The sequence below is a fragment of the Dermacentor albipictus genome, chromosome 1, assembly GCF_038994185.2.
Source record: "Dermacentor albipictus isolate Rhodes 1998 colony chromosome 1, USDA_Dalb.pri_finalv2, whole genome shotgun sequence".
Lineage (NCBI taxonomy): Eukaryota > Metazoa > Arthropoda > Arachnida > Ixodida > Ixodidae > Dermacentor > Dermacentor albipictus.
In genome coordinates this window covers 159361660-159386539 of record NC_091821.1, presented here as the reverse complement: position 1 = coordinate 159386539, position 24880 = coordinate 159361660, and the positions used below count along the sequence as shown (strand labels likewise).

Genomic DNA, 24880 nt, shown 5'->3' with positions numbered 1-24880 from the left:
GGGTGCATGTCTCTACGGATAGGGTCAGCGTACATCCAGCTACAGATGTCAGTCGGGATCGGTTATTTGGGGCTCTGTTGCTGATGGTAGGTGAAGCCAAGTGTGGATAGAATAAAGCGTCCCGTTTCAGTAAGGGTGAGCCGTTCAAGCTGAGAGCGTTGCTGGGCTTCAGTGAGTTCGGCAAGGGTGTTGTGAACTCCCAGTTGGTTGAAGAATAATAATATAATATTTGGGGTTTTACGTGCCAAAACCACTTTCTGATTATGAGGCACGCCGTAGTGGAGGACTCCGGAAATTTTGACCACCTGGGGTTCTTTAACGTGCACCTAAATCTAAGCACACGGGTGTTTTCGCATTTCGCCCCCATCGAAATGCGGCCGCCGTGGCCGGGATTCGATCCCGCGACCTCGTGCTCAGCAGCCCAACACCATAGCCACTGAGCAACCACGGCGGGTAGTTGGTTGAAGAGTTCAGTGCTGGTGTAATGCGGGAGGCAAAGTGCTTGCTTGTAGACTCCTCGTATGAGGGTGTCGAGCTTGTTTTGCTCAGCCCAGTACCAGTTGAAGTACCCAGCAACATAGGTAATGTGACATATGACAAAGGACTGCACGAGGCGGAGAAGGCTTTCTTCTTTGAGTCCCCCTTGTCGGTTAGAGATACGTTTAAGAAGGCGTAGGGTGTTTTGAGATTGGGCGCAGATCTTGTTGAGAGCCAAGGCGTTGGTGCCGTTGGTAGAGATGTTGAGACCGAGGACCCGGATACTAAGGACGTGTGGGATAGGACTGCCATCTTGAAGGCGCAGGGTGATGGCGTCACAGGGTCGGTGATCAGTTTGGTGTTTGGGAGGGCGGCTCCACAGAATGGGCTTGTAGAGAAGAAGCTCCGATTTAGCCAGTGAACAGCACAGTCCGGTTCCTTGGAGATAGGCTTCAACCGTGTCGATCGCCGTTTGGAGGGCTGACTCCATTTGACCATCACTGCCTCGGTATGCCCAGATGGTGATGTCGTCGGCGTAGATGGTATGGTTGATAATGTCGACTCGTAGTTGCTGGGCAAGGCCAATCATGACTAAGTTAAATAGCATGGGAGAGATAACTGAACCTTGCGGGATGCCTTTGCTGCCAAAGGGAAGCTGGTCTGATCGTAAATCCCCGGCCGAGAGGGTGGCCATGCGATTGCAGAGGAAGTCACGGATGTAATTGTAGGCTCGCTCTCCCAGGTGGAGGTGGGAGACCTGGTCAAGGATAGCTGCATGAGAGAAATGCTGTCAAAGGCTTGAGCGAAGTTGAGTCCTAGGATGGCTTTTATGTTACGGGAACGGTCATTTAGCACTTGATATTTGAGCTGCAACATAGCGTGTTGAGTTGAAAGGTCAGGGTGAAATCCAATGATGGTGTGGGGATAGAGAAAGTTGTCTTCGAGGCGACTGTTGATGTGCGTTAAGAAGGCATTTCCATCACCTTGTCTACACATGAAGTGATTGAGATGGGCCTTAGGTTGTTGAGGCTAGATGGTTTGCCAGGCTTTGGGATTAGGATAACGTTGGCAGGAGGGCGCCATTGCACCAGCAATCGTTGATGTAGTCAGTCAGATACGACACGGACTCGTCATCAAGATTGCGAAGGGTTTTGTTAGTGGCCCCGTCTGGGCCAGGAGCAGAACGACCGTTAAGATGGCGAAGAACAGCATGTATTTCAGATACGCTTAAATCAATGTCTAGTGTAGGGTTGGGATTACCAATGTAATTGCTGTGTGGACTGACTTGTCTCCTGGAGATATATCTGGTGCAGAGGCAGTCAAGCACCTGTTGTGGACCTTGCTTAAGGGTCTCCGTATAAAGGAGTTTGCAGCCAATCCTGTTGGGTGGTGGTATTGTCAAGCAGATGTTTGAGGAGTTTCCACGAGGATAAGCGATGAAGTTGTCCATTCACCGTGTGACACAGCTCAGTCCATTGTTGCCGGCTGAGGGTTTGACAATGCTCCTCGGTGGCTGTATTGAGTTTAGAGATCTTACTTCTGAGGCGACGGTTTAGACGCTGCTCTGTCCATCGAGCTAGGATGGAGGCCTTAGCCTCCAGATGGGCGAGGCGGCTATCCATGCGTTCAACTGGGGCATCTGTAGTTACCACCCGAGTGGCCTTTTGAATGTCAGTGCGTAGCGCTTGCATCCAGGTAATAATGTCAGCAATGCCTTCTGCTGAGGTAGCATTAATGCGTATCTTACGAAAAACATCCCAGTCGGTAATGGTGAATTCTTTAGTGGGGGCAGGGGCGGCAGTGAGTTGGGGTAAATACATAGGATATAATGGTCGCTGTCCAGGTCTTGCTGGATATTGGTCCAGTGTGCATATGTTTTATGAAGGTGAGGTCGGGGGTGGAGTCCCGGGTACTGGAGGTACCGAGGCATGTGGGAAAAGAGGAATCCGTGATAAGCGTGAGGCCCAAGTCATGGTAATCTTGCCAGTTAACTGCATGCACGACATACAAAGCATTGTGTAGTGTCTTGTTATGTTTTGCATTGATATTCATTCAAAAAAATTCTCCGTAGTCTGTAAGTGGTCTCAAATTTTCTACAAAAGATGTAGAAGCTGGGAGCAGGGTGGGGGGGGGGTTAAAATGATATAAGTGTCCACATAGTGGGCTCTCCCTTTCGACTGTTGCTGAAGAACTGATGAGCTGGGCTGGGGTACAAGCAAGAAGGAGACAGGCAGGGGGCGTCTGCCTCTTTTTTGCTTGTACCCCAGCCCAGCCGATCACACATTTCAGCAGCCACCAAAATGTTCTATACAGTGCAGCTAAAACCAAAAGAGGCCGCTGGGTATGCTCCACCTAAACACAGAATGGAAAAAAAGAAAACCGTGTGGCTAGTGAGACAACCATGGAAGCGGCAGGAGAATTAGCTTTACCTAGTCTTTTAAAGTTGCATTATGAACATTGTGTACCAGTTTGCTAACAACTTCATAGTGTGAAATTCTTACGTTGGAGTAGGCATTTTAAAAGTCCAGCTTAGGAACCTTGAAAGAAACATAATATATGGTACTGTAATTTGCTGAGCCTATGAATGAATTTCATCCTCATGGTGTAGGCGTAATGGAAAGTTAGGTCAAGATAACTGTATTGTTTGTTTTTTACATATACATTTTATGTCCTTTTTCCCTCTGTTCTTTTTATATATAACACCTTGCACCAGGCAATAAAATTTCAGTTGGCGGTAAGCACTTGTCCTCGTTTTTCTTGCGTCACTTGTCCCTACTTCGGGCTGTACCACACAATCCAAAAGTGTACAACGTGTGTGAGTGTGACATGGTTTAATTGCTAACACAGCGTAAATGATAAAACAATTTAGCGTGGACCACTATGCTGGTCCGTATGCTTGGCATTTGTGCAGCAGGCACTGCATACCTAACAGCGACCTAACTAGAGTAGAATGCAGCAATTACAATTTCTTGCAGCACGTGTGCATGAGTCGATCCTAGACATAGGCAAATAAACAGCTGAAAAATCTGAACAGCAGTGGCATTCTCAACTTTCTATGAAGCTATAAATAAAGTGAAATCACCACGTAGACAGTCATATAACTTATAGTGTTAAGCTTAATTCCATCAAGCTAAACTTAGAAAGTCAGAGATGAAAACAGAGCCACAATAGTGAAAAACATACCGACCTGTGAACTTGGTTGTTAAGCATCCATGATTGACAAAGAACAGCCCCAGAAATCTGAAGTAAAAGAGTGGTTACTATAAAGCATTTGAGTTGCTTCAGGCGGGCTATCTGTACAGTACGGAAGTTGGCAAGACGACTCTGCCAAGGTCAGCTCATACCTGCCTAAAGGAAAAAAAAAAGATGAGAAACTAAACGTATAATGGTTTCCAGCAAGTACGGACGCAAGCACAAGTAAGTAGAAACGGACAGGACAATGCATGCGCATGCGTGGCGGAGATTTGGCGGAGATGCTTGGCGGAGATTTTTTCCATACGCATGCATGGCGGAGCTTTGTGGAATGTTATCGCAATAAACTTCAGTTTTAAGTCCAGCGTTGTCCTGTCCGTTTCTACAATTACTTGTGCTCGCGTCCGTACTTGCTGGAAACCATTACACGTTCACCATGCACCAACTGGCCCAGCAAACTACTCTATTTATTAGAAACTAAATTTTCATTCTACACCCGTATACAAGATTTGCGGTTCACATAGCAGAGTTGGAAGTAACTCACTCGAGAAGCAATTTTTACAAAATCTTTGAAATTTCAATGCACAATTTTAATAGCATGCTGACAACCTCCCCTTGTCTATTATGGATAGTGGGCGAGGTGATGTCGATGCCCTTGGTTGGACATATTCATCACTTTCACCATAGTCTGTGCTGCCATTCTCTTCGTCTTCTCCAAAATCCATCACATTTCGCCGCCTCCTCTTGCCCTGTCCCAATTCTCTTCCACTGTTAGTGTCAGATGAGTACTGGAGGGAATTAAGCTTGTCTTGCGCCCTCTCATATAGGTGTCTGGGGGGGGTTACAACACAAGAATTGAGAAAGTAAAAGGCAACCTTACCAGCCCAGTGTTTGACGATGGAGTCTGCATTTCAATCTAGGAGCCTGTTGGCTTAGTGCCTTGCATCCTTAGTTTTCGTCGTTTTCCAGGGGTTTTTTTTTTTCTTTCTATTGGCCAAAATGTAGAGTGGTGGTCTTCTTTCAGCCTTGATGTGTGAATGATGGCCAAGCTGTCCTCCTCTTCAGGGAATGACACCACGACAAAGGGGTCACCTAATAACAAGCTATCATTTCAGTTATCAAAATCACCAGAACACTTTTCTTAGTCGTATAACGTGAAGCCAGAAAGGTTCCTAGAGTTCATAATGTTGGCGTGTCAAGCTAAACATGCACAGACACACTCAAACACACACAAAAAAAAGAACTGAAGCAGAGATGTTCTGAACAGCACAGTCACTTTTGGTGCACAAACGGAAAGGCTGCAAGTTTTCTGCCAACTGGAAGCATCACACGTTTCATTTTTATTTGTGAAATGGGCCAGAACTGCAGATCAGAAGCTTCGGATGCCAGATGTATATTTAAGAGTGGGGAACTACATGAGTACATGTAAAGCTCTTCCAACTTTTATATTTTCTGCCAATTATTTAAATTATGGGGTTTTACGTGCCAAAACCACTTTCTGATTATGAGGCATGCCGTAGAGGAGGGCTCCGGAAATTTCGACCACCTGGGGTTCTTTAACGTTCACCTAAATCTAAGTACACGGGTGTTTTCGCATTTCGCCCCCATCGAAATGAGGCCGCCGTGGCCGGGATTCGATCCCGCGACCTCGTGCTCAGCAGCCCAACACCATAGCCACTGAGCAACCACGGCGGGTGTGCCAATTATTACAGGCTGACAATCTACAGAGTGCAATATTCTCAATCTTTACAATTGTGCCATCATCGCACGGATGCTTGTAGACATTTTTTTGCCTGGTTTGATGGCAACGGAATCAAATTCAAGGGCTTTGTACTGTGGCCCAACACATCCAGAGGGCAAAGATCCCTCTGGGTGTTCCTTTCAGCTTTGCACATTCTGCATCTATGAAAATGACATCCCAGCTGGATGGCAGTCAGGCTGAGCTACAATGTGAAGGCCTACTGAAAGAATGTTCTTCAAGAATATGGTTGTGTAGCTGCTCCAGTGGCCTTTTGGGTTTTCGTACAACTTCTTTAGCCTACAGATGTAGTTCTCAAATGGGAATGCACTGTAGTTATTAAAGTTTACGGAGGGTTGGAAATCATCTGCTGCATGAATAATCACATGAATGTTGTGTGACACATGCTAACCAAACAATGTGATGTCTATCTCAACAAAATGCCTCAGAAGCTTTCTTAGGTACTCCAAGTACTGGCCGCAATACTGCAGGCTACAAAGCAGGTTGACAGCCTAGTGCAATGTAATAAAGTTGTGCACTAGGCGCAGTGCAATGTGCGACTTTAAGTGAACAGGCCCTATTATTGCAACTCGGTGTCGAGAACAAGAGACAGACTCTTGGAGGAGACGAAAAGCTTTATACAATATGTACAGATATAGCCAAAAATAGTGTGCAAGTAGAGGCCAGAGCACACCAGACCGACGGGGCGGCTGGTAGTGACTTTCTGTCTTAACAATGGGTCAATTCTGCCTTAAATCCTTTTGGCGACCCATTGTCGGCAGAGACAAGGCAGGGCAGGTGGTGACATCACCAAACGCATTCCGCCTTCATTGCAGCAGCAGTCTTCATGTGGCACACATTCCTTAGTTCGACCCACAGTAACGGGTTGGCACTTTTATGGAACTTTGAAGGTTCATACCTATAGTTGGGCGAGTTGGCTTGACATGACGATGTCAAGGTGGTCAGTGGGTGTTTGAAGCTCAGCACAAGGGCAGTCACTTTAGAAGAACGAATGGGGAGGGGGGAGCTCCCGTTGCCTTGATGATAGGCCCGCAATGTGGCACAACACTATGTACAACAGAAACATGCGAAATTCTGTGGCCTTCCACTTACCAAAACCTGACAAGCTTCGTGGCTTCCCGGACTTCGTACAAAGTGCTTAATTTCTGAATTTACTTATTTATTATTTATTTATTACATACTGCAGACCAATCTGGTCCAAGCAGGACGGGCAATACAATTTACAGAATATCTGTTTTACACAAAAGGAGAACAACAACAAGAAAAGAAACATGATAGTACCAGAGGAAATAATACAAAAAGACATAATCATCGAGTCATATAGTGTGTCATAAGGTTCTGTTAGGCTATTCCAGTCAGACACAGAACGCGGAAAAAAGGAAAAAGGAAAAGGAAGCTTCTCTTCTTTACGCAGTTTCTTGGCCTTCTGATACAACCATATGACAACTGCCGGGATGTCATTGCGATCACCGCCTTTCCACATGACTGCGACGCCCCACCACGACACGTGCATCAAAATCCGATATGGGTTTTGTTATGTTGCTGCGTGGGTCGTATCGCGAGGCACCATCGCGACAAGGCGTATCGGCAATAACCTTTTATTGCCGTCACGAAACAAACACAGAACCACAGAACAGTGGGAACTTGATAACTGCTACAATATATACATTCTTGAGGCCGGGAGAGGGCGCTCTTCAACACAGGGGTTAACTGATGCAGATACGTCATCCGCTGAACTCAGCGGCCAGAATCAGTACACAACACTCCTTCCCCCTTAGTTGGTACTCAACAGTCAGCCAATGCCAGCACAAAGTCCCAAAGATGTTGTGGTGTCTTCCGGGAACGCTGCGAACGGCGTGGGCCCGGCAATTCTACACTTTGCTCTGTTGGTGCTGGCTGAGGTGCTGCTATGTCGTCCGAAGGAAGCATGACTGTTGGTTGCGCCTCGGGAGGTAGCATGGCTGTCGGGTGCTCCTCGGTTTCCCTGGGATCTGGTGTCTTGCTGCTGCTCATTCCGCCAGGTGAAGGGCTTGACGAAGGCTGAACCTCAGGCTGTCCTTCAGGTACAGTTTCGGCTAACCTCATGGGAATGCTGCTCCGCCGACGAAGCTGGTCCACGTGCCGGCGACACACACGACCATCCGGAAGAGCAACCTCATAAGAGATCGGGCCAGTTGCTCTGGAAATCACAGCAGATACCCATGGTGGGCCCTGGCCGTAGTTACGTGCAAATACAGGGTCGTCGGGCTGGAATATGCGTGGTGTCGGCAGAACTTCTGCCAACCGGGAGGACTTGTCAGGGGCCCGGTCTGGATGCAGCCGATCCAGCATGGTAGACAGTCGGCGGCCCATCAACAACTCGCACGGGGCGCGCCCCGTGACTGTGTGCGGAGTTACATGCTGCTGTAGAGTGAAGTCTACCAAGCGCTTTGCCCAGCTTCCTCGGATTATTCGAGCTAATGCCTCTTTGGTGGTCCGTACCATCCTTTCGGCCTGCCCGTTCGTGGATGGATGGAACGGTGCAGATGTCACTTGGCGGATGAGGTTGGCATCCAGGAACCCTCGAAATTCTGTGGATGTGAATTGCGGGCCGTTGTCTGAAACAAGGGTATCTGGCAGGCCATGAGTTGCGAACAATCTTTGTAAGGTAGTGATTACAGCACTCGATGTCATTGACGACATTAGTATGACCTCCAGCCATTTGGAATAAGAGTCCACCACAATCAAGAAGGTCTGTCCTTGGAAGGGACCAGCGAAATCAATGTGCAGGCGTGACCATGGTGTCCGGGTAGTCTCCCATGGGTGCACAGGTGCCCGAGGCATCTCGGGCCGTGTTTCCTGGCAAGGAAAACATCGCCGGACCCATTCCTCAATGGCCGCATCCATGCCGGGCCACCATACATAACTGCGGGCAAGCGCTTTCATTCTGACGATGCCAGGGTGTCCGACATGCAGAGCTTCGAGGACCCGGAAACGCAACTTCTGTGGAATCACCACACGGTCACCCCACAGTAAGCATCCCTTGTGGGCGGACAGTTCATGTTGCCTGGACATGAAAGGTGTGAACTCGGAACTCGGAGCGCACCTTGGCCACCCCTTCCACACCCAGTTGAGGACACGGGAGAGGATAGCATCCTTGGCGGAGTACTTAGCTACATCGTCTGCATGGACTGGAGATTCTGGAAGTACGTCCAGAAGCATGACGACCTCTGCTGGCGAAGGGTCATCCTGGCACTGTTCCGCTTGAGGCAGTCTGCTGAGACCATCTGCGTGGCCTAACTGTTTTCCTGGTCGGTGGTGGAGAGTATGCTGGTACCCATTAAGAAAAATGGACCAACGCAACATTCGTGGTGAAAGCATCTGTGGCGTTTGCCGGTCTGATGTGAAGAGCCCCAGGAGCGGCTTGTGGTCTGTATGGATCTCAAATGGGCGGCCGAATACGTAGTCATGGAACTTCTTTACTCCGGCAACCACAGCGAGTGCCTCCTTATCAATCTGGGCGTAATTACGCTCCGTAGAGGACAAGGTTCTTGAATAAAAAGCGATTGGTGCTTCCGTGTCATCCGGCATTCTGTGACTCAACACTGCTCCTATTCCGTACGGGGACGCATCGCATGCAAGGATCACCGGCTTCTTCTCGTCGAAGTGTGTGAGCACCTGGTTGGATGCCAGTAGCTTCTTCACATTGTCGAACGCAGTTTGTTGTAGGTTTCCCCACAGCCAGGGGACCTTCTTGTCCAACAAACGGTGCAGGGGTTCAGCGACAGTGGCCTTGTGTGGAAGGAATGCATGATAGAAATTGAGAAGACCCAGGAAGGCCTGCAGCTCGGCTCTGTTCAACGGCCGCGGTGCATTAAGGATGGCTTGCGTCTTGGCCAGTGTGGGGTGGATTCCCTCAGCATCGACTCGGAAACCCAAAAATTCCACTTGAGTCACTCCTAGCTGGCATTTCTCCTTCTTGACCTTAAGCCCTGCATCTTGGAACCGCTGAAGGACCTCTCGAAGGCGACTAAGTAGTTCTTGGTGCGATGCACCTGAAATGAGGACATCATCAAAATATGGAATGACGCCTGGTAGTCCGCGCAATAGGTTCTCCATTAAACTCTGAAAGATGCCAGGTGCGACGCTGACACCGAACTGTAATCGTCGAACGCGGAAAGCACCCCGATGCGTCACAATGGTCTGCGCCTCTGCAGATTCATCAGTCACTAGGAGCTGTTGGTAGGCCTGTGCTAAGTCTAGCTTCGCAAAGACAGTTCCACCAGATAGGGATGCCAGCAGGTGGTTGACAGCTGGTACCGGATACGAGTGCTGCTGCAAGGCTTTGTTGATGGTGCACTTGTAGTCTGCACAGATGCGGACGTCCCCATTTGCCTTCAGTGGCGTAACAATAGGGGTTTCCCAACGAGCGTGGTCAACCGGCTCTAGGATTCCTTGTGTTATCAGCTTGTCCAGTTCGGCGTCGATTTTCGGTCGCAGTGCGAAAGGAACCCTTCTTGCTTTCAGGCGGATAGGCACAACCTCAGGGTCAAGTGCAAACTGAACGGGCGGTCCCTTGTAGCAGCCCAGCGTCCCGTCGAACACAGAGGCAAAATCCCGGAATATGCTATCAAGTGAGGATGGTTGCTGATCGATGCGTTGCACTCCCGTGATATTGATACCGAGTGCCGGAAACCAATCCAGCCCGAGAAGACTTGGGCGCTCGCCCTTGACAATGACCAGGCGCAATGGGCCGTCAAAATCTTTGAACTGCACTCGGACGGTACCAACTCCTCGTACAGCGATACGGTTTGCTTGATAGTCCCTCATGACAACATCAAGTGGCTGTAGGTTTCTGACACGCCCCTTTGGAAAAATGCGTCTGGCTGTGGCGTCGGAGATAATGGAAAAAGTTGATCCCGAATCCACCTCCATCTGACACTGTGTGCCTTCGATTTTTACACTCACATGTATCTTCCTCTTGGCGGGTTTAGACACTTCGTTGATAGCAGTAACTGCCAAGTCGTCGCAGTATGAAATGTTTGTGCGAGGAGCGGTCTTGAATTGTTGCATCCGGGCTTGATCTTTGGCATTTCGACGTGGGCAAAGCTGCCTCCGGGACCGGCAGACCTTAGCAATATGACCGGTTTTTCCACATTCCCTGCACTGGGCACCACGGAACCGACACAGGCGGCGTTCGTGCGAGCCTCCACAGCTGGCGCAGGGGCCGCCCACCAATCTCTCGGTGTCCCGTCGCTGAGTGAGGCTCGCACGCAACCGAAGAACATCCTCGGCGGTGTCTTGCTCGCCATCATCGCCCGTCGTCGTCCCTTGATGCACGGGCTCGAAACGTGGCGCATTGGTGGTTTGAAACGAGGCTAGGCTGGCTTCCCGGGCAATGGCCTCAGCGGCGACTGCTTCCTCGACAGCACTAGTGAAAGACACCTCTTTTTTCGCCAGTAGTCGCCGCTTCACCGTGTCGTTCTGCAGTCCGAACACGAATCGATCCCGTAGCACGGTGTCGAGGTCGTTGAAGTTGCAGTGCTGTGCCGTCGTTCGAAGAGCAGCGAGGTAGGCGGCGGCAGACTCACTTGGTGCCTGGTCGCGGCGATGGAATTCATATCGTCTGGCAAGCTCCGGTGGTTTCGGCGCTAGGTGGTCACGCAGAACGGCGAGGATTGTTTCGAACGGTGTATCCTTCAGCTGGGCCGGTGCTACGAGCGCCCTGGCTAATTGAAAAGTGGCGGGACCGCAGCGGCTGAGGAATATCGATCTCTTCTTGCTGGCGTCCGTAACGTCCTGCGCCTCGAGGAAGAACTGGAAACGTTCTGCATAGTCCTCCCATTCTTCAGGGTGGGTGATGTCGAAAGGCTCGAGCCCCTCCGTTGTGGTGGCCGTCATTGTGAACGAGTACGGACAGGAGCTAGCTTCCTATTGCGGCGGTCTCATTCAATCCCATCCTCGTCGCCAGTGTTATGTTGCTGCGTGGGTCGTATCGCGAGGCACCATCGCGACAAGGCGTATCGGCAATAACCTTTTATTGCCGTCACGAAACAAACACAGAACCACAGAACAGTGGGAACTAGGCCGGGAGAGGGCGCTCTTCAACACAGGGGTTTCGGAAAGAAAGGGAGGGGGAGTCGGAATGCTCATCCATCAGGGAGCCAAATGGAAAAGAGTAAATTCACAATGTCAAGAGCATCTTTGGTTATCAGGTACAATGAGTGGGAAAGAAACTTGGCTTGGAGTTACGTATTTGTGGACCGGAATAAATTGCACAGAGAAGAATAAAGAATTAGTAGAATGCATAAGCGCTGATATTAGGGGTTTCGGGAATGGTGCTGAGATAGTCCTATTAGGTGACATGAATGCCCACATAGAGGATTTAGACGGCTATACCGACAATAACGGGAAGTTAATGCTAGACCTTTGCGAGCAACATAACCTCGTGATTGTGAATACAGGGCCTAAGTGTGAAGGACAGATCACGTGGGAAGTGGGAAACCGGCAATCGACCATTGATTACTGTCTGATGACAGAAGGAATTCAGGATAAGTTGAGAGAAATGGTCATCGATGAGGAAGGGTTTAGCAGCATAGGGAGTGACCATAAACGCATCATTTTGAAAATGGGATATGTAGTTGGGAAAGAGAGCAACGAAAGCAAAATGGCCAGCCCAAATTTGAACGCTGAACAAATAGCAAATATAGTCACTAGAGTGGAGGAAGAAATTGGCAAGTCGCCAAGTAAGGGGTGGGAATATGGTGAGCTTCTAAGTGTAGTAACGACAGAAATACGGAAAGAGAAACAACACGTTCATTGGAAAGGAAAAAAGAAACCGAAAAGCTGGTGGAACAAGGAGATACGAGAAGCGATCGCCGAAAGACAGAAAGCATCTCGAGAGCACAGGCAGGCAAAGAAGGCGCAGTTGCCACAGGATGAAGTAACCGGTAAATGGGAAATATACCGGGAGAAAAAGTCTATGGTTCAAATACTGGTGCAAGCAAAATTAAAAGGTGAAAGTGAGAGTTGGTTGTCAGAAATACGTGAGAAAAAGAAGGCCGCACCTAGAATATTTTGGAATCACATAAAATTATTAGGCAGAAAATCAACAACAATACAACAACATATCCTAGACGAAGATGAAAACAGACTGGAAGGAGAAGCAGCAATAAATTACATCCAAAAAGTAACAGCCGAATCTTTCCAAGGCAAGGACGAGGTTGTATTTGAAGAGAAAAAGAGCATGAAAGAGACCCAAGGGGGAAAGGAGCTAGTGCTTACAAATTTAAACTGGAAGAAAGCGGAAGAGAAAATACCTAAGCGCACAGCCACAGGGCTAGACGAGGTTCCCGTTAGGCTGATAAATGAACTGGGACCAAAAAGTAAGGAAGCTCTCGTGAAAGCAGTTGAAAAAACTTTAAAAGATAGACGAATACCAGACAGTTGGCGACAAAGTAGAATGAATTTAATTTATAAAGGTAAGGGGGAGAAAGACAGAATTCACTCGTATAGACCGTTGACCATTACATCGGTAATATACAGGCTAGCAATGCAGGCAATCAAATTAAAGCTTCAAGCATGGGCAGAAAATAATGACATTTTGGGAGAGCTTCAGAATGGCTTTAGAATAGGTAGGCGTTTGGATGATAACTTGTTTGTTCTTACTCAGTGTATTGAAATATCAAAAGCAGAAAGCAGACCGTTGTATGTGGCCTTTTTGGACATTACAGGAGCATACGACAACGTAGACCGCAGCATTTTGTGGGATATTCTGGAAGGGGAAGGCTTAGGTAACGATTGTATACAGCTTTTGAGAGAGATTTACCTAGAAAATACTGTTTGCGTTGAATGGGAAGGGATGAGGAGCGCGGAGAAAGTTCATATCAACAAGGGACTGAGGCAGGGGTGCCCTTTATCCCCGCTGCTGTTTATGATGTACATGGTGAGGATGGAGAGGGCGCTAGAAGGAAGTAATATCGGGTTTAATCTCTCATACAAACAGGCAGGTACAGTAATAGAGCAGCAACTCCCAGGTTTATTTTATGCAGACGACATTGTGTTGCTCGCAAACAACCAAAGTGATTTGCAACGTCTGGCTAATATTTGTGGACAGGAAGGCAACAATTTAGGTTTGAAATTTAGTGTTAGAAAATCAGGTGTTATTGTATTCAATGAAAACAGTGAACAGACAGTGGAGATACAGGGCCAAGAAATACCTCGGGTAACAGAATATAAATACCTTGGTATATGGATAAACGAAGGCAACGGATATATGGAAACACAGGAAAAAACCATAACAGTCAAGGGGAAGAGAAATGCAGCCATAATGAAGCACAGAGCGCTATGGGGATACAATAGGTACGAGGTCCTCCGAGGTATGTGGAAAGGGGTAATGGTTCCAGGACTTACTTTTGCAAATGCGGTTGTTTGCTTTAAATCAGGGGTACAATCAGGACTCGACGGGAACCAAAGGTCAGTTGGTCGCCTCGCATTGGGCGCTCACGGGAAGACTACAAATGAAGCTGTGCAAGGGGATATGGGCTGGACTAGTTTTGAAGTGAGGGAAGCTCGCAGTAAAATTGAGTATGAAGAACGGCTGAGGAATATGGAGGAAAGTAAATGGGCTGGGAGAGTGTTCAGGTATCTGTACAGGCAAAACATTGATTCACAGTGGAGGAAAAGAACTAGGAAGCTTACCAGCAAGTATGCGGCCTGTGGGGTGGGCAACACAGCAACAAAGAAGGTCAAGCGGAAAGTCAGAGAGGCTGAATTAATCTCATGGGTGGCGGCAATGGAAAAGAAACCTGCCATGAGTAACTACTTAAGGGGAAAAAACGAAATTAGGAAAGAAACCATTTATGATAACTCAAAGGGAAGCTCATTACTTTTCGAAGCGAGATCGGGATGCCTTAGAACACGCACGTATAAAGCGAGATATAAGAAGGAAGAAGAAGCATGTGCTTGCTGCGGTAAAGCTAGGGAAACGACGGAGCATATTTTATTAGAATGTGAAGACATCTATCCAGCGGTCGATTTAGGCACCACTGGCCTCCTTGAAGCCCTTGGGTTCAGCGGGAGCAGTGGAAAAGCAAACAGGTCCGCAATAGACATCAGTAAGAGGCGATTGGAGGATTGGTGGAAGAAAAGTAGGGAAACGACAAAGGACGGAGACGTACAAAAGCACAGTTCGCAATAGGGTATCAGAAAATTTGGACGTGGTAGTTCATAGTGTGTTTTTTTGTTCTCATGGGTTAACCTAGGTAGGATATTAGGCAGCATAGTAGCAAGAGCTTGGTGGCGCAAGCCACCGCCCCGTTCCAAAGGGGACGCTCATAACATCCATCCATCCATCCATCCGTTTCAACACAGGGCGGCAGAAGAAAGGAAAAGTGGGCAGAGATTGAGGAGCAGTTACATAGAGAACAAATAGGGGTGTATGCGGTTACAGAAACGCACCTTAGAGACTCAGAAGAGCCGCCAGTTATTGAGAATTATGTATGGGAAGGGTGCAACAGAACTAAGTCGGAAAGAAAGGGAGGGGGAGTCGGAATGCTCATCCATCAGGGAGCCAAATGGAAAAGAGTAAATTCACAATGTCAAGAGCATCTTTGGTTATCAGGTACAATGAGTGGGAAAGAAACTTGGCTTGGAGTTACGTATTTGTGGACCGGAATAAATTGCACAGAGAAGAATAAAGAGTTAGTGGAATGCATAAGCGCTGATATTAGGGGTTTCGGGAATGGTGCTGAGATAGTCCTATTAGGTGACATGAATGCCCACATACAGGATTTAGATGGCTATACCGACAATAACGGGAAGTCAATGCTAGACCTTTGCGAGCAACATAACCTCGTGATCGTGAATACAGGGCCAAAGTGTGAAGGACAGATCACGTGGGAAGTGGGAAACCGGCAATCGACCATTGATTACTGTCTGATGACAGAAGGAATTCATGATAAGTTGAGAGAAATGGTCATCGATGAGGAAGGGTTTAGCAGCATAGGGAGTGACCATAAACGCATCATTTTGAAAATGGGATATGTAGTTGGGAAAGAGAGCAACGAAAGCAAAATGGCCAGCCCAAACTTGAACGCTGAACAAATAGCAAATATAGTCACTAGAGTGGAGGAAGAAATTGGCAAGTCGCCAAGTAAGGGGTGGGAATATGGTGAGCTTCTAAGTGTAGTAACGACAGAAATACGGAAAGAGAAACAACACGTTCATTGGAAAGGAAAAAAGAAACCAAAAAGCTGGTGGAACAAGGAGATACGAGAAGCGATCGCCGAAAGACAGAAAGCATCTCGAGAGCACAGGCAGGCAAAGAAGGCGCAGTTGCCACAGGATGAAGTAACCGGTAAATGGGAAATATACCGGGAGAAAAAGTCTATGGTTCAAATACTGGTGCAAGCAAAATTAAAAGGTGAAAGTGAAAGTTGGTTGTCAGAAATACGTGAGAAAAAGAAGGCCGCACCTAGAATATTTTGGAATCACATAAAATTATTAGGCAGGAAATCAACAACAATACAACAACATATCCTAGACGAAGATGAAAACAGACTGGAAGGAGAAGCAGCAATAAATTACATCCAAAAAGTAACAGCCGAATCTTTCCAAGGCAAGGACGAGGTTGTATTTGAAGAAAAAAAGAGCATGAAAGAGACCCAAGGGGGAAAGGAGCTAGTGCTTACAAATTTAAACTGGAAGAAAGCGGAAGAGAAAATTCCTAAGCGCACAGCCACAGGGCTAGACGAGGTTCCCGTTAGGCTGATAAATGAACTGGGACCAAAAAGTAAGGAAGCTCTCGTGAAAGCAGTTGAAAAAACTTTAAAAGATAGACGAATACCAGACAGTTGGCGACAAAGTAGAATGAATTTAATTTATAAAGGTAAGGGGGAGAAAGACAGAATTCACTCGTATAGACCGTTGACCATTACATCGGTAATATACAGGCTAGCAATGCAGGCAATCAAATTAAAGCTTCAAGCATGGGCAGAAAATAATGACATTTTGGGAGAGCTTCAGAATGGCTTTAGAATAGGTAGGCGTTTGGATGATAACTTGTTTGTTCTTACTCAGTGTATTGAAATATCAAAAGCAGAAAGCAGACCGTTGTATGTGGCCTTTTTGGACATTACAGGAGCATACGACAACGTAGACCGCAGCATTTTGTGGGATATTCTGGAAGGGGAAGGCTTAGGTAACGATTGTATACAGCTTTTGAGAGAGATTTACCTAGAAAATACTGTTTGCGTTGAATGGGAAGGGATGAGGAGCGCGGAGAAAGTTCATATCAACAAGGGACTGAGGCAGGGGTGCCCTTTATCCCCGCTGCTGTTTATGATGTACATGGTGAGGATGGAGAGGGCGCTAGAAGGAAGTAATATCGGGTTTAATCTCTCATACAAACAGGCAGGTACAGTAATAGAGCAGCAACTCCCAGGTTTATTTTATGCGGACGACATTGTGTTGCTCGCAAACAAGCAAAGTGATTTGCAACGTCTGGCTAATATCTGTGGACAGGAAGGCAACAATTTAGGTTTGAAATTTAGTGTTAGAAAATCAGGTGTTATTGTATTCAATGAAAACAGTGAACAGACAGTGGAGATACAGGGCCAAGAAATACCTCGGGTAACAGAATATAAATACCTTGGTATATGGATAAACGAAGGCAACGGATATATGGAAACACAGGAAAAAACCATAACAGTCAAGGGGAAGAGAAATGCAGCCATAATGAAGCACAGAGCGCTATGGGGATACAATAGGTACGAGGTCCTCCGAGGTATGTGGAAAGAGGTAATGGTTCCAGGACTTACTTTTGCAAATGCGGTTGTTTGCTTTAAATCAGGGGTACAATCAGGACTCGACGGGAACCAAAGGTCAGTGGGTCGCCTCGCATTGGGCGCTCACGGGAAGACTACAAATGAAGCTGTGCAAGGGGATATGGGCTGGACTAGTTTTGAAGTGAGGGAAGCTCGCAGTAAAATTGAGTATGAAGAACGGCTGAGGAATATGGAGGAAAGTAAATGGGCTGGGAGAGTGTTCAGGTATCTGTACAGGCAAAACATTGATTCACAGTGGAGGAAAAGAACTAGGAAGCTTACAAGCAAGTATGCGGCCTGTGGGGTGGGCAACACAGCAACAAAGAAGGTCAAGCGGAAAGTTAGAGAGGCTGAATTAATCTCATGGGTGGCGGCAATGGAAAAGAAACCTGCCATGAGTAACTACTTAAGGGGAAAAAACGAAATTAGGAAAGAAACCATTTATGATAACTCAAAGGGAAGCTCATTACTTTTCGAAGCGAGATCGGGATGCCTTAGAACACGCACGTAAAAGCGAGATATAAGAAGGAAGAAGAAGCATGTGCTTGCTGCGGTAAAGCTAGGGAAACGACGGAGCATATTTTATTAGAATGTGAAGACATCTATCCAGCGGTCGATTTAGGCACCACTGGCCTCCTTGAAGCCCTTGGGTTCAGCGGGAGCAGTGGTAAAGCAAACAGGTCCGCAATAGACATCAGTAAGAGGCGATTGGAGGATTGGTGGAAGAAAAGTAGGGAAACGACAAAGGACGGAGACGTACAAAAGCACAGTTCGCAATAGGGTATCAGAAAATTTGGACGTGGTAGTTCATAGTGTGTTTTTTTTTTTTCTCATGGGTTAACCTAGGTAGGATATTAGGCAGCATAGTAGCAAGAGCTTGGTGGCGCAAGCCACCGCCCCGTTCCAAAGGGGACGCTCATAACATCCATCCATCCATCCATCCGTTGAAGAGCAGTGAACAGACAGTGGAGATACAGGGCCAAGAAATACCTCGGGTAACAGAATATAAATACCTTGGTATATGGATAAACGAAGGCAATGGATATATGGAAACACAGGAAAAAACCATAACAGCCAAGGGGAAGAGAAATGCAGCCATAATGAAGCACAGAGCGCTATGGGGATACAATAGGTACGAGGTCCTCCGAGGTATGTGGAAAGGGGTAATGGTTCCAGGACTTACTTTTGCAAATGCGGTTGTTTGCTTTAAATCAGGGGTACAATCAGGACTCTACGGGAACCAAAGGTCAGTGGGTCGCCTCGCATTGGGCGCTCACGGGAAGACTACAAATGAAGCTGTGCAAGGGGATATGGGCTGGACTAGTTTTGAAGTGAGGGAAGCTCGCAGTAAAATTGAGTATGAAGAACGGCTGAGGAATATGGAGGAAAGTAAATGGGCTGGGAGAGTGTTCAGGTATCTGTACAGGCAAAACATTGATTCACAGTGGAGGAAAAGAACTAGGAAGCTTACCAGCAAGTATGCGGCCTGTGGGGTGGGCAACACAGCAACAAAGAAGGTCAAGCGGAAAGTCAGAGAGGCTGAATTAATCTCATGGGTGGCAGCAATGGAAAAGAAACCTGCCATGAGTAACTACTTAAGGGGAAAAAACGAAATTAGGAAAGAAACCATTTATGATAACTCAAAGGGAAGCTCATTACTTTTCGAAGCGAGATCGGGATGCCTTAGAACACGCACGTATAAAGCGAGATATAAGAAGGAAGAAGAAGCATGTGCTTGCTGCGGTAAAGCTAGGGAAACGACGGAGCATATTTTATTAGAATGTGAAGACATCTATCCAGCGGTCGATTTAGGCACCACTGGCCTCCTTGAAGCCCTTGGGTTCAGCGGGAGCAGTGGTAAAGCAAACAGGTCCGCAATAGACATCAGTAAGAGGCGATTGGAGGATTGGTGGAAGAAAAGTAGGGAAACGACAAAGGACGGAGACGTACAAAAGCACAGTTCGCAATAGGGTATCAGAAAATTTGGACGTGGTAGTTCATAGTGTGTGTTTTTTTTTTTCTCATGGGTTAACCTAGGTAGGATATTAGGCAGCATAGTAGCAAGAGCTTGGTGGCGCAAGCCACCGCCCCGTTCCAAAGGGGACGCTCATAACATCCATCCATCCATCCATCCGTTAACTGATGCAGATACGTCATCCGCTGAACTCAGCGGCCAGAATCAGTACACAACAGGTTTGCTCCTGACAATGCATCTCTTGAATATTTTCCAATACCGTATCTTTTTGCACCTTTGATCCAAAGTAGCAAGGGCTTCCATACCATGCCAAGACAGACCAAGTGTATGTATAATCAAGTGGAACATGATGAACAATGTCAATAAGCAATTTCAACAAAATGGTCTTCGTGGTGTGGTGCTCTTCTTGCTCTGCTGTATAGAAATTGTTATTTGTTCTTAATGGTGCATCTAATTCAGGAAAGCACTATCGTCCTTGCTCAAGATCTCCCTCAGTCACACATTTGGAGCAGCTGAAGTACCCATTATGCCCTTTGATGCCAAGAATGTACGACTTCGGAGGTGTTCACAGAATATAGTACTCCAAACGGCACAGCAAATTTTTTGCTTCCTAGTCGGGCCTTCTTGGAGCACTCTTTTCATTCGCACACGAATGGTTCCAAGTACACATTAGACTGAGATGATTTGCACTCCTCAAAATAAGGCACCAAATGGAAATGGTTCCCTTGGTTTGCAGTTCAACACACGACAAAAGAAAGAATGGGCTAGAAATTAAGTTACCTCGTTTTATAAAATTTATTTTTATTTATTAGATTTTTTTGTCAGTGGCACTCCATCCATATTAACGTGGATAACTATAGGATCAGGCACATGAACAACATATCTGACAGCTGAGTGAAGCCCTTCGCAAAAGCCGAAATGACGACGGTCCAGAACCCATTACGTGTGACAATTACCATGCACTCTCAGTGCAGACACAGTGCGCTAGCGCTGTTTGGTAGCTCCCTCAAGCAAGAATACGAGCGAGGAACCTTTAAAAGATTTCTGACGAGGTATACATTTGATGACGCGCACTGCTCGTCTGTGTTCCTCGTTGTTCAGATTCTCGATAATCATGGACAAAAGGAGGCATTGTCATTGAAATGCCGGACTGCAGACTTAATCGAATTTCGCTATCGCGATTGGCTCCCTTCCTCAACCTACAAATGAACCTATCGCGATAAAGAAATTTGATCCCGATCGGGCTCGAATCGCGATCGAAAGTGTTTTAAGGCCATCACACGTATGCCGACAGGGCAGAAAAACGACAGCACTTACCTTCGATTGAAACACAGATGAGCTCCGCGAGCCCAACTCTATGTAGAAAACACGGTATTTGAGAAAGGCCACGCAACGCGGGGAGCAATGCGAGAAAGCTAGGCTGAAGGGGCTGAATTCAGCTGAAGTTTTCGTTTGAAATAAAAGTGTTCAAAACAAAAGCGCTAAAAAAAAATACTCAGCGATCAAATAAAGGGTACCCGTTAGGAGAGGAGGAACGGAAGCACGGCTAGTCTTCTCCGTTTGCACGGCGAAAGGCGAGACAGACAGGCACACCGGCCGAAAGCGCGCACGACGTAATCCTTTTGGAACTGCTGACTAGCGTGAAGGCGATCTGGCGATAATGCTAGCGTGGTGTAATGATAAATCCGTCTGGGCGGGACCGTGCCAAGCTGTGGCGGTGCAAGTCTAGGAAAAAAACTATGCACCGCAGTGAAACGGACGATTCGGACTGCTGACAAGTTATGTTTTCGAAAAACAGAAGAATGCTACTTGCGGGACGACTTTGCGTCGCAATGCTGCTAGTGGCCGTGGCCGCGGCTGAAGATAAGTGCCCCGTGGCTACATGCGCCGAAAGGAGTTGGCCGAACGGTCGGCCACAGCCTCAAGTGTCGGCGCGCTTGTATGGCCCTGGCCTCCGAGGAAACTTCAACCTTCCAGCCAGATACTTTTTTGTACACCTCGTTGACGCTAGTGGCAACAAGTAAGTCGAAATGGTAACTCATTGTTGATAATGATTAAACATTTCGAGTGCGTTGTTATATGAAATGGTAACTCATATTGGTGATAACGATTAAACATTTCGAGTATGTTGTCATACGTCTCCAACATCACAACATACACAAACGTGCTAAGTACGTATACGGTCGTAGCTGTCATAGCGTTTCGACCGCAGATGACGAGAGAACGAGAACTTGGAAATTTCTCACTACTTCTGGCGAGCAGTTGCTTTTTCTGAAACGATGCCGACTCGGCGGAACGCATTCTTGTTGCAGCTTTACGGTAGCATCCTCGACGAACCTTACTGTGAGTATCACGGGAACCAACGGCCACTGCAGCATTTGGACCCAGGTCCTGAGTCGAGGAGATGGGCTTTTCATTGTTCGCTACAAGCTCTTTAAAAGTTGCCCTGAGGCACAAGTGGAGGTCAGCTTCAATGGATCTCCCCTCATGGAATCGCCGGTTGTGGTTAAAGGTATTCCGCTTTACTTGCCTTTATGTGGTATGGTGAGAGTTGGCGAACCTGAACACTTCAGTGGTTCTCTTTGCTCTAGGGTGTACCACGCTGCACATTTTTTGCATGCAGTCAAATGTTGTGACAAGACAAAAGCGTCTTCTATAGGTCAGGATATGATGACCAGTTCAATCGGTTCTACTGATCAAAACTAGTTACAAATGGAAATGACACAGCCACACTTGTGCATACATATGATTGCTGTTTTACTGGTTTACACATAAATCATTAGCTTATATTCTATACAGGGGTGCTGAAAAGCTCTCAGGCAACTGGTGGCACTGTTCACACATATGTATGCAGCCCATGGTTTTTGAAACTGTAATCCACCTTACTTTAATATTTTTTTGAGTTCATTGTTTAATTATTGTCCCAAAAACAGAAAATAGGCAAAAGAATCAAGATCTGGTGGTAAGCAAATGGTTGGTTGCAATGAGTTTCTTCAAAGATATTATTTCCATGGCCCTTTCTGGCTGCACCACACCAGGCTCGGGCATTTCTAACAATAGTGCTGCTTAGATCACACGGTGACACTTGTGTCTGCAAGATGTATGCACTGACATACTGTAAAAAACAGCTGAAAATTCAGACAAAACCATGTGGGCTCTTTTTGGAGAGCACACACAGTAAGGTTATAAGCTGTGTGGAGAACCACACAGCTAATATTGTAATGATTGTTGTTTGCTTTTATGATCATCATATCACCATCTTCCATATATAGTGATTACCCTTCGCTTTTTGCCATATAAATGTTTTTTGCCAATATGAAATTTCTTTGTGCACTCCTCATGAAGCGGGTTTTGTCATAGTTCATATATTTAGCACTTACATGGCTTAAGTGTCTGTACTCCAAGCAGTTTAAAAACTATTAACATAACACATTTCCAGGTATGCTTAACTACAATAAAAAATATAAACAGCTAATGAAATTGTTGCGCCTGTTATAGCTTGACATGCCTGTGCAACTGCTTTACTGCTTTCAAGTTGACTGCAGTGCCTTAAGTCGTGCAGCGTAGCTATAAAGCATTCACATTGTAAACTCGTGGTGGAAAAGCCTTAGAGCTTCTGTTCAGCAGATATTAAAGAGATATCATTAAAGTTAACCTAGTAATTAATTAATTTATTTATTTATTTGTTTATTTATTTTAGTACCTTAAGGACATGTTAGGGCATTACATAGGGGGGGGAGATGAATTGCACATCTGGAACTGTAAATACTGTAAGTCGGAGCTTGATAAGCTACAGTAAGGAACAGAAGCCTTTGTCAGGCCATACGGCCTTTAGCTTCTGCTTCCTTTCTGTTGTAAACAGGAGAAAAAAAAATCCACAATAAATAAAAAATAAAGAAAAACTTGATTCGACAATGTTTTGCAATTTTCTGCACCAACTGATATGATAATTTAGGTGGCATTTAGCTAGAGATAATTGATTGTTTACCAATTTTGGGAAAGAGATTACTGATCAGGGAAGTAAATATAAACTGCACAGCTGTCAGGAACTTGTTGCACACAACAATTAGCCAGTTAAGTGGGGGGAAACGCAGAAATCAGTGATGTTGGCTGGTCGTAATACTGCGGTTTTGGTGCCAAATTCAGAAATGGAAAGGTTGACCTTAATTTTCTTTTCTAATAACCCACCCTTTCCTCTCAATGAAGTGCAAATACAGCTTTGGACAATAAGCCTACCAGTCTAAACAAATTTATCATTCCTTCTGAATTGTCACATTAAAATGGCCTATTGATAAGCAGTGTACTTGTAAACAAAGTGCTTGGGTGTGATGGTTAAATGCACGAAGTAATGTAACATGCTGGCTGAAAAAGTGGGTGTGTACATCTGACTCTGTTTTATGTACTGCCTTTAATCATATTTGGCAGAAATCACTTGAAAACATTCTGCAAGCTGTTTACCTTGCTTTTGACAAACATGTCAGTGCAGTCCATCGTAATTATGCTAAGTACACCTTCAAACTTCTTCCACACATTCTTGATAGCCGTCTCTTTTATTTTTGCTTCAACTGAGGGAAGTTCCACAACATCTTTGTTGCATCACATGTTGTAGTTTGTCTCTAGCTGTAAACGTGTTACAATTTCAAAGGGTATTAAATGTTTACCTTATGCAGAATTCTTTAAACCTTGGAGAAAATGTCACTTACACATGCTTCTTTTGCTTTTATATCTGGCCTTAAGAGCCCAATGCTACATTCCTGGTACTCTTTCTTTCTCTCACTTTGCTTCTGTGGAGGCTAATTCAAAGAAACTGCCTTATTCAGTTTCATTTTGAAATGCACAGTACAAACATACACAGTAGTCTCAGAGAGGATGCAGCTAAAGGCATTAGTTTGACCAGACACGGTCACAACATCCTTTGTCAGGTTCACTGCATGAAATAACATGGCCATTAGTAATATTGTATCTGAACTGTTCATTGGTGTAGCTGGGAGGGGGAGGGGGGTCGACCTCCCCCCCCCCTCTTCTCACAGAACAGAAGGTTTGAAGAGATGGGCTCCGAAAGAGTGACATGAATGAAAAGGAAAGCTTGAATGTTAAAGCAAGGTGAGGGGTAGTGGCGGTCTGAAGGGGAAGGGGGGGGGGGGGTAGTCATGTACGTCACTGTACCTTGAATTTAGGTTTATCCAGTTTCCATACAACTGCTGTCATGTCTATAGTCTTGCCTTCTCACGTCACCTTTTCCCTACCCCCCCCCCTTGCCCCCTTGTATAGGAGCTGCAAGCGAAGAGTGGCAAGGCTGTTGTTCACTCATTTCACAGCTGTGTCGCTTCTACTCATTCGCTGCCTCCTCTCCCCCTCCTCTCTACCATTCTGTCTACCTTCCCTCTGGACTTCGGTATAGCAGAAAGGTAAGCGCTGCAATTTCTGCAGTGCTTTTGCGGGAGGTCACAGATGATTACAGCTGTCAAGAGGCTAATGGGGCGATGGACGCCCAGGGAGCTCCAGATGGCACATTCGACGTGGTGCAAAGATCTAAACGAGTTTCTCACATCTCCTTTCCTCTCTGCCAAGCTCCTATCATGTATATACACGCTATGAACCACCTTTGACGCAGCAGGCAAGACGCCCACAGCAGCAGCAGCAGTGGGAAAGTCGAAGGAAGAGGCAAAGAAA

At 46.5% G+C, this 24880-nt stretch overlaps 1 protein-coding gene and 1 long non-coding RNA gene across 2 annotated transcripts in view; one reads left to right on the top strand and one right to left on the bottom strand.

Moving 5' to 3' along the window:
- The window catches only part of LOC135911020 (uncharacterized), a 64360-nt gene extending 43703 nt beyond the window's left edge, over positions 1-20657 (bottom strand). Inside the window, exons 1-2 of the long non-coding RNA XR_011509398.1 lie at positions 20525-20657; positions 3661-4761 (exon numbers count right to left, since the gene is read on the bottom strand). This is a non-coding gene — a long non-coding RNA (uncharacterized lncRNA). The remainder of the gene's footprint in view (positions 1-3660; positions 4762-20524) is intronic.
- A 113-nt stretch (positions 20658-20770) lies between these two features.
- The window catches only part of LOC135910990 (protein O-glucosyltransferase 2-like), a 54089-nt gene continuing 49979 nt past the window's right edge, over positions 20771-24880 (top strand). Inside the window, exons 1-2 of the mRNA XM_065443068.1 lie at positions 20771-21227; positions 21520-21719. Of these exons, the coding sequence (XP_065299140.1) occupies positions 20989-21227; positions 21520-21719 (439 nt within the window). The 5' untranslated portion in view covers positions 20771-20988. The remainder of the gene's footprint in view (positions 21228-21519; positions 21720-24880) is intronic.